The sequence below is a fragment of the Chiloscyllium plagiosum genome, chromosome 34 (genome assembly GCF_004010195.1).
Source record: "Chiloscyllium plagiosum isolate BGI_BamShark_2017 chromosome 34, ASM401019v2, whole genome shotgun sequence".
In the NCBI taxonomy this organism is placed as follows: domain Eukaryota; kingdom Metazoa; phylum Chordata; class Chondrichthyes; order Orectolobiformes; family Hemiscylliidae; genus Chiloscyllium; species Chiloscyllium plagiosum.
This window is the reverse complement of record NC_057743.1, coordinates 19,265,436-19,281,398: the sequence shown is the minus strand read 5'-3', so window position 1 is coordinate 19,281,398 and position 15,963 is coordinate 19,265,436. Positions and strand designations below refer to the sequence as shown.

The 15,963-nt window shown below is 44.5% G+C and overlaps 1 protein-coding gene across 4 annotated transcripts in view; it reads left to right on the top strand.

The window, feature by feature from the left end:
• LOC122540258 (rootletin-like) overlaps positions 1-15,963 on the top strand; it is a 100,302-nt gene that overhangs the window by 11,335 nt on the left and 73,004 nt on the right. For 2 of the 4 annotated variants that reach the window (XM_043675706.1, XM_043675705.1), the window contains exons 1-3: positions 3,248-4,228; positions 7,424-7,565; positions 8,466-8,614. In XM_043675706.1, the coding sequence (XP_043531641.1) occupies positions 4,169-4,228; positions 7,424-7,565; positions 8,466-8,614 (351 nt within the window). In that variant the 5' untranslated portion in view covers positions 3,248-4,168. Of the gene's footprint in view, positions 1-3,246; positions 4,229-7,423; positions 7,566-8,465; positions 8,615-15,963 lie in introns of those variants that run through there. The other 2 variants (XM_043675707.1, XM_043675708.1) reach the window with 2 other exon arrangements.

Sequence of the window (15,963 nt, the reverse complement as noted above, 5' to 3'; positions counted from 1 at the left end):
TCTGGATTCATTTCAGAAAGAGTTGGATAGAGCTCTCAAGGATTGTGGAATCAAGGGTTATGGAGATAAGGCAGGAACAGGATACTGATTAAGGATGATCAGCCATGATCATATTGAATGGTGGTGCAGGCTCGAAGGGCAGAATGGCCTACTCCTGCACCTATTGTCTATTAAGATAGGGTGGGGGAATGAAATTCAGCCAAAGCTCCTGCTCTGCTTCATTGGCCAGTGAGCCCATTTAGATCAGAGTGGTGCTGGAATTAAGACTGGGTGGGTGTAAGGGTATCACCTGATCAATTTAAATGTCCACTAGTACTTTGGCTTCTAAGTGAAAAGATGACCTTTGGGTGAAGTACTGACACTTTAAGAGCTGTGAACCACGGCCCAATTGAATAGTAAGCCTACGCCTGTTGCTACGTCCATGTAACTCAGCAAGAGTTAATAGAGACAGGAATGCAAGCGAAAAGGTCTGGGTAAAAATGAGATCATAATGTTTGCTGTTTGGTGTGACTAGGCTTGGCAATACATTTTTAAGAAGTTCTGCTGTGGTGCACTGGCTCTGCCTGAAGCCACTTGCTTGCATGACATTGAAATCTGGCCAGTGTTGGTTTGTGGGTTTTCATTCAAAACCACTTTCCATAACTACTTCCTGAACAAAGGTGGATAATATCTTCTCACTTTTGGGGGTGAGAAAGAGATGACTGACAACACAAATCAGCAGTTGGAAAGTTTCAAGTTCCACTTCAGAGATCTGAGCATAAAGTCCATGCTGCCTCTCCAGGACAGTAATGAGGGAATACGGCAGTCACAAAACTACTGCCTTTCACTTAAAAAAAATACAATGGCGATAGATCGAAGGAAAGTTCATCCACAGCTAACACCTTTAAAACAGATTAATTGGTCATTATCTCGTTGGTGTTTGTGGGAAATTACAACGTGAAAACTGGCTGCTATACTTCTTGTGTTACGACAGTGACTACCGTCAAAACTAAATCATTGTGTAGAATACATTTTGGAACATTGTGGCTCCTGAAAGGAACACTCCAAATGCAATATATTTTAAAATTCAGAGTGCAAAAGAAGAAAGACAAGCTTTTATGTGCATTGCAAAGTGTGGCTCCAAATTTGTAATTAACCTTGAGTTAGAAACCAGGTGCTGGAGACCTGGCTTGGGGTAGCTTTACTACTGGAGGTGGCCAGTAATATTGGTACTGATTTGGGGAAGGAGTCAGTCAAGGGCACAGTGTATTCATCAAGCAGTATTTACAGAACAGGGAGAAAATGCACAATTTAATTAAGCTGCATTCCGTAAACATGGTGCCATATGAGATCTCCAAGGGTATTTGGGCCACCTGATGGTCACAGCGAGTGCTGCAGGTGGCAGGAAGCAAGCAACATTTGGCTGAGAGTTACCACGGAGACAGACGCATGCAGTTGCTAAGAGGACATTAATGTAGTCCCGTCTGCAGAGTGTCTGCTGGGTCCTAGATCCTGCAGACTCAGTACAGATCACAATAAACTATCCTGCATTTCAAAAGACGCTGGGCAATCACTTCGCTTCACAACCATGCTGCTCTGTTCTGTTGTCTGTCACTGGTTGATTGTATTCCTGATTTGCTGTGTTTCTCACTTCATAGCACAAACTTCTTCCTTTCCACTTTTGTTTTCTCGCCAGCTCCTCCCCCCCCCGTCCCACCATCTCCCTGACCCCAAATCTGTTGTTTTCTGCTGGAATCCACGTTCCAGAGGTTTCAGTTGGGCTGTCTGACATGCAAGTGAAGACAGTGTAACTTGGCTATTCAACTGTGGGGGCATCTCAGCAAAACTCAATCATGCACCCACCCCACATTTAGACTTACACATTCCAGCCGGCATCACTGGACAGATTTCAGTGATAATTTGTGCACTCGCTTACCCAGTCTGTTCAGCTCAATTGTAATTCTCAGTTAACTCAGCATAGACATGGGATGAAACCTTTCTGCTGCATTTATCAACTGAGAACAGATGGTGCATGTTGTGATCTACACTCAACTAGAGTGGTTCAGCTGTGCGTAAGGGGTATGCATTTTGATGCAGGTCTGTCTGTGTCTCAACAATGCCTAGATTCCTGGTAAATGCAGTGACATGACTGGCAGTCCAATAGCAGCATCCTATTCCAAACTCACATGCCCAGTACCAAGGCACTAATTGCTCGGAGCAGGGCACATTGTCTATATGTCCCAGACCAGAATCCTGAAGCAACTGCATACTCAGTCTCATGGCAGGAGACTGCTGGGGAAGAGCACAAATACCTTAGGGATGTACTCAGAGTAAACCTGAAGAGATCAAACATCTCTCCTTTCTCATGGGAGACGCTGACATCTCAATCAGGAAGGTTAATTCACAAAAGTGCTATCTTGGGAGACATTTTCAGGGACCTACCGAGATAAAGTCAAGGCACTGGAGAGAGGGCATGTAGCTCCAAACCCCTTATCTACCCAATCTTTCACGAACCACGTACTCACAGAGATCATGCATTGGACTGATTTGTGGTCTCAGAACCTGGCACGTCATTCTCGCTTCTGAGGGACTGCCTAAGAGAAGACACTCTTACATTGCAGTATTAAAAGAAACTCTTGCATTTGTTTAGCGTCTTTCACAACCACAGATGTGCTAACGTACTTTATATACCATGAAGTCACATCCAGTATGTTGAACTGCAGTCACGGTTGTAATGTAGGGAACATAGCAGCCAATTCGAACACAGCGAGCTTCCACAAACAGCAATTTATTTTCTTTACTCATTCCCGGGATGAGGACATAGCTGGCTAGGCAGCATTTAATGTCCATCACTAATTGCCCAGAGGGCAGTTGAGAGTCTACCACTTTGCTGTGGGTCTGGAGTGACATGTAAGCCACACCAGGTAAGGATGGCAATTTCCTTCCCTAAAGGACATTGGTAAACCAATGATTCTGACCAATTAGTGTGTTGTTGATTGGGAGATAAATATTAACCAAGACACTGGGGATAACTACCCCACTCTTCTATGAAATAATGCCATGGGATAATTTGTGCCCACTAGATAATACCTCCAGTTTAGTATTTCATAAAAGGGAAGGCAGCTGTGACAGGACAGCACAGCTTCAGTACTGCAGCTGAATGTCTGCTTAAATTTGTACCTCAAGCGCTGGGGTGCGACTTGAACTTTCTTACCCTGAAGTGAGATTGTTCTCAACTGAGCCGGGCTGAAAGATCTGTAAGAGTAAGGAAGAAGCAGTGAGTTTTTTTTGTTGGGGGTGCAGGTTACTACATGTACTTCGGTGTTTGTTCCATTGGAGTCTACATTTTCTTGGTGTGAAATTTTATTTAGCAATACATTTATACTGTAACATTAAAGGCGCTATGTTGTTTCATTGATCTGCAGTTTGTGACTGGGTAGGTTCGGCTGTATTCATAGATTACCTCTATCTATGCTTGGCTGACAATTTCTGAACTTTACTGCCCAATCCATTTGCAAAGCAACATAATGTTAGTCAGGCATTTTATTTCAAAAATATACTTTATTCATTAAAAAAAGTATCTTTGTATACATACAGTCACAAACGCAATTCTATTCTGCACAGTTGCATATCAATTAAACAAACAAAATATTGGCGTCTGACTATTATAAAAAAAAACTTAGAGTTAAACATAACGTTACTCAGACAACGTATAACCCATATCCATGACACTATACAGTCTCAGACACTAGGACCTTGCAGTTTCCAAAAGGATGGCTCTTGTTTCCCCTCCAGATAACTCCCAGTGTCTGTCACATGGAAGTTGTGTTGGGGGGGGAGGGGGGTTACATTAATCACGGGTCTCGCTGCTGAGAGAAAACAACAGATTTGTAATAAACACATGCCGAGGAGGCATTGAGATTCAGTTCAGCTTCAAAAGGTGTTTACACACAGAGAGAGAGAGAGAGGAGGTAAAACTGGGATAGAAACAAAGCCCCCGAGAGAGCGAGGGGGAATGGCGGATTCCTCCTACCCCTCCTCTCTGCAGGTTTCCTAAGAGAAAGAGTGGAAGCAGTCACTTCATTGATGATTGGAACCGGCTGATCGATCCACCCTGATCTGTGCTGCACCATACAGCCTGCTGGGCTCCATCGAAAAGTTTCCCCTCCTGTGGCATTTTGACCTTTCGATGAGCTCTCGTGGAGACTGTGTAGTCGAGGAGGGGGACAAGCTAGAGGCAGTGATCCAGGTCAGTTACTCTTCCCCGGGGAGGGGGCTCCTGCAATCAGCGCCGAGTTTCACTCCCGCCGGTTTCAGCTTTCTGCACTCGGTCAGTTCACTGATAGGAAACAACGCGAGCAAGTTTGCATTGTGTACTAAGTTAGCTAATGTCAACAGAGCGGGGAGGCAGCTCAAATTGGCCTCAATCCCCGCGCTCTGGGCAGAGGGCCTTTACTATCTCGCAATCCTGTTCTGCCTCTCCGTTTTCTGATTCCTTATGACTGCAAAGAATTCCTATCCCACAGACTCTGAGGTCTGGGGGACGGTAATATTAACTTGAAGCACATCAGATTTGAACGGATGGTGTTAAACGCCGGACTCTTCAATGCACCCACAGATTCCCCATGAGTACAATAAACTGATGGGGGACGTGGGAATTAAGCTGTCGTGGATATGGTTAATTAACATCTTGAAGAACATGGATAGGGTGAATAGGCAAGATATGTAGGTGTCGGTGTTGGACTGGGGTGGACAAAGTTAAAAATCACACAACACCAGGTTATAGTCCAGCAGGTTTATTTGGAAGCACTAGCTTTCGGAGCGCTGCTCCTCCATCAAGTGAAAAAGCAGCGTGAGGAACAGGATTAAGGTGAGAGGGGAAAGATATAAAAGGGACCTAAGGGACAACTTTTTCATACAGAGGGTGGTGCTTGTATGGAATGAGCTGCCAGAGGAAGTGGTGGAGGCTGGTACAATTACAGCATTAAAAAGGCATCTGGATGGGTATATGAATGGGAAGGGTTTAGGGGTTATGGGCCAAATGCTGGCAAATGGGACCAGATTAGGTTAGGATATCTTGGATGAGTTGGACCGAAGGTCCTGTTTCCAAGCTTACATCTGTATGACTATTTAACCTGTTCAGATGTGTAATGACATACATCTGGAGCCTGGGCATTTTGGCTCAAAGATAGGGACACTACTGCTCTGTGACAAGAACCTTCATTGAACTGTAGTACAGAGAATATGAATTGGTGAAACACTGCTAGGGGAGTCAGTGAGCAGACCATTGTCCACATAATCAAGAGGTAGGGTGTGGTAGTTAGATAAATATTTGAGGGAATTTAATAGTGGGATGAATGGGACAGAATTTATCTTGAACACTGGAACCTGGTAGATGAACCGAATGGTCTTTTTGGTCCTAGATGTTTCTTTGACCCTGGTCTGAGTGGCCACTCTTCATGTGAGCCTAAATGGTGAGTTCTAATGGGATATCAGTTGGAGGGAGATGACTGCCTAGTCTCATCCATTAACTGCACATTCCATGACAAGGCACCATATAGCTGTCAGGGGCAGGAGCCCTAGTCTATAACTGCATTCAATACTCCTCACGAAGTCCAGCTGAGACCTGCTAGCACAGCTCAGAGCAGAAGCTTGGGGACTGTATAATTCCGTGTCACACCAAGGATCACAGAATGGTTATTGTGCAGAGGGAGGTTATTTATCCCTTTGAATCCTTGCAAAAGCAACTCAATTATTCCCACTCCTTCACCTTTTCCTTACAGCCCAGTGCTTTGTCTGTTTGGATAATTATCTAATTCCCTTTTCAAATCCCCAGATGAACCGTTTCCACATGTGTCTTAAGTTGTGCATTCTAGATCCTAACTATTCACTGAGAAAGTAAGATTTTTACTGAGGGCATAGGTTTAGGGTGAGAAGGGAAAGATATAAAAGAGACCTAAGGGGCAACTTTTTCATGCAGAGGATGGTATGTGTATGGAATGAGCTGCCAGAGGATGTGGTGGAGGCTGGTACAATTGCAACATTTAAGAGGCATTTGGATGGGTATATGAATAGGAAAGGTTTGGAGGGATATGGGCCGGGTGCTGGCAGGTGGGACTAGATTGGGTTGGGATATCTGGTCAGTATGGACGGGTTAGACCGAAGGGTCTGTTTCCATGCTGTACATCTCTATGACTCTATGATCATTTTGACAATCATAACTGGTTCTGCACCAATGTTGAGTAACTGGGGACACCACAGCTTGATATTTGTGTAGGAGCCTTTGGGGACTCAGTTGCATGGAGGAAATTAAACTCGATTTATGCTCAGCTCCACAGTTCCATGCTGAGAATAGCAGCAGCATTCAGGAAGACTGGAATTACAGACTAACATCTGTTTCTCCAGTTCATCACTTTGTCAGGTTGGCATAGTTGTGGGTATGTTCGCTGAGGTGGGAAGTTGATTTGCAGATGTTTTATCCCCTGTCTCTGTGACATCTTCAATGCTTCGGAGCCTCCTGTGAAGCGCTGCTGTACTGTGTCTTCTGTAATATATTTGGTTCTGTTCCTGCTGTTTCCGGTTGCTGGTTCTGGTAGTTCATTGTAGTAGCCGATATATCAGGTCCATGTCTACGTGTTTGTTGATGGAGCCCATGGATGAATACAGTGCTTCTAGAATTTCTTTGGCGGTCCTCGGTTTAGCTTGTCCTATGATCGTTGTATTGGCTCAGTTGAATTTGTGGTCCTTGTCATCTGTGTATATAGCTAATAAGGACACTGGTCATGGCATTTAGTGGCCAATTGGTGTTTGTAGATGCAGATTGCTAGTTGGCTGCCTGGTTATTCTATATGGTGTTTTGTGCATTCTTTACATGGAATCCTGTAAATTACACTAGTTTTGCACATGCTGGGTATAGGGTCTTTTGTTCTGGTGAGTTGTCTGAGCGTGGCTGTCAGTTTGTGGGCTGTCATGAATCTGAGTGGTCAGGGAAGTCTAACCAATTAGCCACTAAATGCCATGACCAGCTGTCCCTAGTAGCCATACACACAAATGACACGGACTGCAAACTTGACTGGGACAACACAACGATAATAGAACAAGCTAAACAGAGGACAGCCAGAGAAAGTCTAGAAGCGTGGCACTCATTCACAGACTTCATCAACAAACACATAGACCTAGACCCAATATACCGGCCACTGCAACAAACTATTGGAATTGGCAACTGGAAGCAGCAGGATGGAACCAAATAAATTCCAGAAGACACAGTACAACAGCACTCACAGGAGGCTCCAAAGCCCTGAAGATATCACCTAGACAGGGGACGAAACATCTGCAAATCAACTTCCCAGCTCAGCGAACATACCCACAACTACACCAACTGGCACCCGTTCTCGAATTTTACACAAACCTTGAACTTTGACAGGTTTTTCCATTTGTTTGACAGACATTACAGAGCACGGTGCAGAGTGCAGATAACGGGAAAGACTTTTTATTTCGAGGAGATACTGAGGATTCTCCTCTGACCAGTCTTTCTGCCAAAATACGAGAAATTGTCACCAGAAACCTGAAGGAAGAGGAGAAATCAGGTAAGAACAAGAAGAACCAACAGAGTAAAAGACCAGCTCCTTACTGACTCATTCAAACTATAAGCTTTTGCAGCCATAGAATCATGGAGTAAAACTGCTGAACACTGTTAACTAGAGAGTGATCTTACTATGTTAACTAAACAGTGAATTACAAATGTACAAGGATGTTGCCAGGGTTGGAGGATTTGAGCTTTAGGGAGAGGTTGAACAGGTTAGGACTGTTTTCCCTGGAGCTTCGGAGGCTGAGGGGTAACCTTGTAGAGGTTTATAAAATTATGAGGGGCATGGATAGGATAAATAGACAAAATTTTTTCCTTGGGTGGGGGGAGTCCAGAACTAAAGGGCATAGGTTTCGGGTGAGAGGGAAAAGATATAAAAGAGACCCACCAGGCAACTTTTTCACTTAGAGAGTGGTACGTGTATGGAATGAGCTGCCAGAGAAAATGGTTGAGACATCTGGATGGATATATGAATAGAAAGGGTTTGGAGGAATATGGGCCAGGTGTTGGCAGGTGGGACTAGATGGGGTTGGGATATCTGGTCAGCATGGATGAGTTGGAGCGAAGGGTCTGTTTCCGTGCTGTATATCTCTATGACTTTTTGATTTTTTTTTTTTACTCTGCTATATAAAGCATAACGTTGGACGCTGCCTAGTGTTTAACACATCATTTTAAATAAATAGTAATTCTGTACAGTAAGACAATGAGTAATCCTTACTCTGCTGAATACAATGATGCATTGCAGAATGCATTGATGCTGTTAAGTACACAGTCTTGCATTTAGTATCCATTAACTCCAGGAATTGTGAGAAGTAGCCAGTGTCCTTTGTCCTTGCACCCCCATTTGATTTGGCTAATTAATCTTACACACCCCTTTTGATGTTGGTTCTCTCTGCTGTAGCATTGTCCCTGGAGATGACATCTGTGCTGCCTCTTCAAGAAGAGAATCGCATCTTGCAACAGGAGTTATCCCGGGTGGAGGACCTCCTGGCTCAGAGCCGAGCTGAGCGAGATGAACTGGCGATTAAATACAATGCCATCAGTGAGCGGGTAGGTGAACCAAGGGCACATGAGGATTGACATAACCTGAAAGGACATATTTTCTACTGGAGACAGGTTGGGCGGAGTTACTGCAAAGTATTTGGTCCAAAGATCACCCAGCTCACATAGAACATGTGGTTGTTTTGTGGCGACACCAGGGTCAGGCTGCCTTTGAATTCACAGTGGGACACCTTGAACTGCTGGGAATCCATATGGTGAATCTACTGTTCTGTTTCATAGGAAGCCCCAGGATTTCCATCCAGCCACAGTGCAGGAATGCTGATAAAGTAGTGGATTTTCAGGGAGACAGTTAGACTCTGTACACATCTATAAATAGTGGCCAGCATTCCATCCTAGCTCATTCCTCATGCCCTCATTTATCATTAATGAAAGATAAGGATGTGGGTTTATGTAGGTCATGAGTTGATCATATACCTGACCAAACCGGCTCTATTTGGGATAGGCGGCTCTGAGCATCCCACAGGAGATCGGGCTAGCTTTACAAGAACTCATGGTTCATGACCTCTTCCGAGGTGTCATGAACCACAGTCTGGATGAGGAAACCCTTTTTAATAACCGATATCAAAATTATATTTGCACCTACTTCTTTTAAGAGCCTAGGATGTGGGCATCAGGTCCTCTGGACTTTAGTTATTATGGTTAAGAGATTGCCCAAGACCTTATTCCTAGTCCCTTACTTCCTTTCACATCTTGATTTTTGATTTATCTTTGAGAAGTTTTCTTCCACAGTGAAGACAGACACAAAATACCTGTTCAACAATTCTGCCTTTTCTTGGTCTTGCACCCATTTAGGGTGACATTTACGGTGATATTGGGTGAGTGCCGTGCTATAGGAGGTGCTGTCCTTTGCCTGGTACATTAGGCTAAGGTTCTCTCATGTTGATTTAAAAAAAAACCATGACACTATGTTAAAGAAGAGCATGACTACCTTCTCCAGTTTATCCCTTACCTAAGGACACAAATGATCACGTCACTAATGCTGGTGGTGGTTTGCTGTACGCAACTTGGTTGCCGGGTTTCCTTCAGTAAAACAGACTACATTCCCAAAAACAATCTTAATTGACAGTAAAATACTTAGGGATTGAGCTGGTGAAAGGTTCTGTATTGTTCAATTCTTCCTTTAAGAAATGTGGTTTTGACCCTTCAGCCTGGGTTTTGTTTTGTTGACGCTGGTGTGTCTGGAAGATGCTTTTGTAGCAAGTTGTCCTCCCACTCATCGTGCTTGCCCCATGACCTGGCACCTTGCTTGGGATGGAAAACTGTGTTTACGCTGGTGATGCGGATTCATCGTCTGTTCAGAATGTGCTTAGATTTCATTAACGAGGCAAATGGTGGCAGTGGCCCAGGAGCAGTCAGCCTGCCTGGGCTTGCCTTCCCTCTTGAGTAACTCATCAACATGTCTCAACATGCCTTAGTATAGAACCTGAGCTTTAGCATCACTGAATACTTCTAATTTAAGGCATTGACTTGCGATACGCCTGCAACACCTCCCATTCCAAGCTACCGCAGTATCGGCCTGAATAATCTTTGTGTTTTAGGTTTCACTTTCAAGTTTTCCATTAGGCCGTGTTGGTTGCTGTGATGCTTAATAAGGTACTGAGCCATAGAGACTAGGGGAGTTCTAGCTGATACAGTAGAGTTGGAGGCTTGTCTCAAGCCACTATAACACACATACACAAATTGTAAGGGAAATCATCAACATATAACATAGAATCGCTACAATGTAGAAGCAGGCCATTCAGCCCCTTGATGACTCTCCGAAGAGCATCCTATCCATCCCTGAATTTGTATTTCCTCATGACTAATTCACTTATCCTGCACATTCCTGGACACTACACAGCAATTTCCCATGGCCAATCTGTCTAACCTGCAGGAACCTGGAGCACCTGGAGGAAGCCCCTGCAGACACAGGGGGAATGTGCAAACTCCACACAGACAGTTGTCTGAGACTGGAATCGAACCCAGGTCCCTGGTGCTGTGAGGCAGCAGTGCTAACGACTGAGCCACTGCTGCCCCATGCTGAGAGAGACAAGCCACAAAATATTTCCATAAAATCTGAAGGCCTGAAATTGAATAAGCTTCTATTGGTTCTTAGGTAAAATCTGACTTTATATCTATTTAACCTGAGGATAAACCAGAGCAAGTTTCAGAAACAAAGATAACTATTTGGACCATCAAATCAGTGCTGACCCTTTACCCAAAATAATCCTGCTGCCTTACTTTTGCCTCTCAGCCCTGTATTATTTTAGAATCCCTACAGTGCAGATAGAGGTTATTTGGCCCATCAAGTCTGCACAACCCCTCCAAAAAGTTTCCCATCCAGACAACCCTACATGAGGGATTTTTACCCATGACTAACCCATCATGGCCTCCCCTCTTCATGGCAATTTAACATGGCCAATCCACCTAACCTTCACATCTTTGAACTGTGGGAGCAATCTTCACCCAGTGAGAGAACCCACACAGGCACAGGGAGAACATGCAAACTCCACTCAAACAGGGTGGAATTGAACACAGATCCCTGGCACTGTGAGGCAGCCGTGCTAACTATTGAGCCACTCATTACCCTCTACTTCATATGTTTATCCAGCCTTTCCTTAAAGGCAATGATCTATGTTTCAACCACTACCTGTCCAAACCAATCCTGCATTCAGTGACATAGAATACTTGGAATTAAGGATATCACAATAGTCTTGCTCTTGGTCAGTAGATCAGGCTTTGTGTTTGTTTATTCACGGAGGGAATGTGGGTGTCACTGACTGCTATGGATCTGATTAGCTCTCTCAGTCATTTCAGAGAGCAGTTAAGAATCAACCCCATTAATTTGGGTTTGGAGTTACATGTGGGCCAGACCAGTTAAGGATGGCAGATTTCCTTCCCTGAACAGCACTGGAGAACCAGATGGGCTTTTATCATCGATATTGGTTACATAGTCACCATTTGAGGATCTGTTCCAGAATTTTTTGAACTATTGAATTTAAATTTCACCATCTGTCACAGTGCATTTTAAACCTGTGTTGCCTAACCATTGAGGAGAAAGTGAGGACTGCAGATGCTGGAGATCAGAGCTGAAAATGTGTTGCTGGAAAAGCGCAGCAGGTCAGGCAGCATCCAAGGAGCAGGAGAATCGACGTTTCGGGCATAAGCCCTTCTTCAGGAATGAGGAAAGTGTGTCCAGCAGGCTAAGATAAAAGGTAGGGAGGAGGGACTTGGGGGAGGGGCGTTGGAAATGCGATAGGTGGAAGGAGGTCAAGGTGAGGGTGACAGGCCGGAGTGGGGGTGGAGGCGGAGAGGTCAGGAAGAAGATTGCAGGTTAGGAAGGCGGTGCTGAGTTCGAGGGATTTGACTGAGACAAGGTGGGGGGAGGGGAAATGAGGAAACTGGAGAAATCTGAGTTCATCCCTTGTGGTTGGAGGGCTTGCCTAACCATTAGCCTGGGGTTCTGGATGAATAAACTAGTGACACTAACAATATACCACCACTAGCCCATTTGAGTGAGTGAGGATTAAGGGCTTGGATGTAAGGTCTGTTTTGACCAAAGATCTTCATGGCCAAATCACAGGCATGAAGAATAGTTAGATACCAGAGGGTATTTGCTGACTGTGGAATCTGGTGATTGCCGCCTTCAGCAGGGGAGGGAGAGAAAATTTTAAAAAATCAAAACTTGGAGACGTGACAGGTTTTAGTTCAAAACAAAAACAAAGCGTTGGATTTTACTTGTGTAAAAAAAAACTAACCATAGAGGTATTATTGCCTGTTCACCCCATCCAATCTATGCCTGCCTTCCACAGAGCCATCCAGGGTTGTGAGAATTCCCTGAATTATCCGAATCTTCTGTAAGATTTTTTCCCTTCATGTGCCAAATTATTTTATTCTTGGGCTCACTGATCATTTGTTTGCACAGCACTCATGGGCAGGAGTTCCAGGATGTTAATCCCCACTAATCCCCTCCCTCAGCCTGTATGCAGAAAGCTTAGAGTCCTTTGCTTGATCCTAACCTTGTTTTCATACTTCCCAGCAATCAGCTGACTTTCAGTTCCTCCAGCAGCCTTTCCCCACCCTGATTTTTCACATATTCAGGAGCAACACAATGCTTTGCTTGGTTGCCATGGCGGCAGCCTCTCAGGGAGGCCGGTGATGTTCCAGTGAATGGCAGGGTCTATTGGTATGGAAATTTTGAGAGGAAAGCAATGAGAGACACTCGACCATCTGGGCATGCAGGGATTGTGGGGGCAGGGGGACCGGAATGAGGTGGCAAAAATAATTCTGAGACCTCCCTCAGTAAAGTCTGCAGGAATTCATGGCTTTGATGTTTCTGAACCATTTCAGGGGGAGAAAAACAGATCTTGAATTTCTAACAGATTGCTGCATGTTAACAGTTTAACCATAATGTGGCAGGCCTCTAAAAGGTAGTTTCTAATTAAATGTCAAACATGAAAAGCCATGGAATTGAACTCCAGCAAGGGATGAGTACAGAAAGGGAGACAGTGCAGCTCTTAAAAGGTATTGGGCTACAAAAGAACATTCAATAGAAACAAGAGTAGACTGTGTGACCTCTTGAGGTAAAAACAATGACTGCAGATGCTGGAAATCAGATTCTGGTTTAGTGGTGCTGGAAGAGCACAGCAGTTGAGGCAGCATCCAAGGAGCAGCGAAATCGAAGTTTCGGGCAAAAGCCCTTCATCAGGAATAAAAGAGCCTGCTGTGGTTGACTTTCAGCTCCAATTGAACAATCTTAAATATATTAAGTATGCGCTTACAAACATGCGAATCAGTGCAGGAGTAGGGCCTTTAAGACTACTTCACCATTCAATAAGAACATGGCTGAACTGATTACTCCACATTCCTGCCCAGCCCCCGATAACATTTCATCACCTTGCTCATTGAGAATCTATCCAGCTTGGTCTTAAAAATATTCAAGATCTTCCACCATCTTTCTGAGGAAGAGCATTCTGAAGACTGCCACTCCTCTGATGAAAAAAAAACATTTTCTTCATAGAACATAGAACAGTACAGCACACTACAGGCCCTTTGGCCCTTGATGTTGTGCTGAACTTTTATTCAACTCTAAGATCAAGCTAACCTGCATACCCTTCATTTTACTATCATCCATGTGCCAATCCAAGAGTTGCTTAAATGTCCCTAATGTATCTGAATTAGTGGTGCTCTACCGCCACTGTTGGCAGTGCATTCCATGCACCCACCACTTTCTGTGGAAAGAACCGACTCTGACATCTCCCCTAAACCTTCCTCCAATTACCTTAAAATTATGCCCCCTTGTGATAGCCATTTCTGCCTGGGTAAAAGTCTCTGACTATTCACTCTATCTATGCCTCTCATCATCTTGTACACCTCTATCAAGTCACTTCTTATCCTTCATTGCTGCAATGAGAAAAGCCTTAGGCTCCCTCAACCTTTCTTCAGCATCCTTGTAAATTTCCTCTGCACCCTCTCTAAAGCTTCCACACCCTTCCTATAATGAGTGACCAGAACTAGACACAATATTCCAACTGTGGTCTAACCAGGGCTCTATAGAGTTGCGTCATAACCTGGCAGTTCTTAAACTCAATCCCTCTGCTAATGAAAGCCAACAGACCATACGCCTTCTTAACAACCCAGTCAACTTGGGTGGCAATTTTGAGGGATCTGTGGACATGGATCCCAAGATTCCTCTGTTCCTCCATACTGCCAAGATCCCTGCCTTTAACCCTGTTTTCTGCATTCAAATTCAACCTTCCAAAATGAATCACTTCACACTTTTCCAGGTTGAACTCCATCTCCCACTTCTCAGCCCAGTTCTGCATTCTGTCAATGTCCCGTTGCAACCTACAACAGCCCTCCACACTATCCACCAGTCCACCAACCTTCGTGTCTTCAGCAAACTTATTAACCCACCCTTCCACTTACTCATCCAGGTCATTTATAAAAATCACAAATAGCAGAGGTCCCAGAACAAATCCCTGTGGAACAGCACTGGTCACCAATCTCCCTCTGTCTTTCAATTCTGCACCCAGACAGCCAGATTTCCCTGTATAGGGATAATCTCTTACTTTCTGAATGCGCCTACCATGTGGAACCTTACCAAACGCCTTGCTAAAATCCATGTACCACCACATCCACTGCTCTACCTTCATCACTGTGTTTTGTCACATCCTCAAAGAATTCAGTAAGGCTAGTGAGGCATGACCTGCCCCTCTCAAAGCCATACTAACTATCATTAATCAAACTATGGTTTTCCAAGTAATCATAAATCCTGTTTCTCAGCATCTTCTCCAAAAATTTGCCCACCACTGACGTAAGACTGACTGGTCTGTACTTCCCAGGATTATCCCTATTCCCTTTCTTAAACAAGGGAATAACATTTGCTACCCCCCATTTGCCACCATCTATCTTAAATGGGTGATCCCTAATTCTTAAACAATGACTCTTACTTCTAGATTCTTCCACTGGACAAAACTGGACAAATAATTTTCACACTCACCTTATCGAAACCCTTCAAGATCTTGTGTGTGCTTCACTCAAGTTCCCTTTTTACTTACAGGAGTTGGGAGGTCATGTTGTGGCTGTACAGAACATCGGTTAGGCCACTTTTGGAATATTGCGTGCAGTTCTGGTCTCCTTCCAATCAGAAGGATGTTGTGAAACTTGAAAAGGTTCAGAAAAGATTTACAAGGATCTTGCCTGGGTTGAAGGATTTGACCAAAGGGAGAGGTTGAATAGGCTGGGGCTGTTTTCCCTGGACTGTCGGAGGATGAGGGGTGACCTTATAGAGGTTTATAAAATCATGAGGGACATGGATGGAATAAATAGACAAAGTCTTTTCCCTGCAGTGAGGAAGTCCAGAACTAGAGGGTGTAGATTTAGGATTAGTGGTGCTGGAAGAGCACAGCAATTCAGGCAGCATCCGAGGACAGGCAAAATCGACGTTTCGGGCAAAAGCCCTTCATCAGGAATAAAGGCAGAGAGCCTGAAGCATGGAGAGATAAGCTAGAGGAGGGTAGGGGTGGGGAGAGAGTGGCATAGAGTCTGAGGAAATGACCTGGGAGTTGCAATGAGAGAGAGACTCCCTGAGATTCTTGTAGAGAGAAGAGGAAAACTTCTTCAAGGCAGGCATCCTTGCAAGAGGATTCGCAGTAGGGTTAAAATCAACGAGGTAAAAACAATGACTGCAGATGCTGGAAACCAGATTCTGGATCAGTGGTGCTGGAAGAGCACAGCAATTCAGGCAGCATCCGAGGACAGGCAAAATCGACGTTTCGGGCAAAAGCCCTCCATCAGGAATAAAGGCAGAGAGCCTGAAACATGGAGAGATAAGCTAGAGGAGGGGGGGGGGGGGG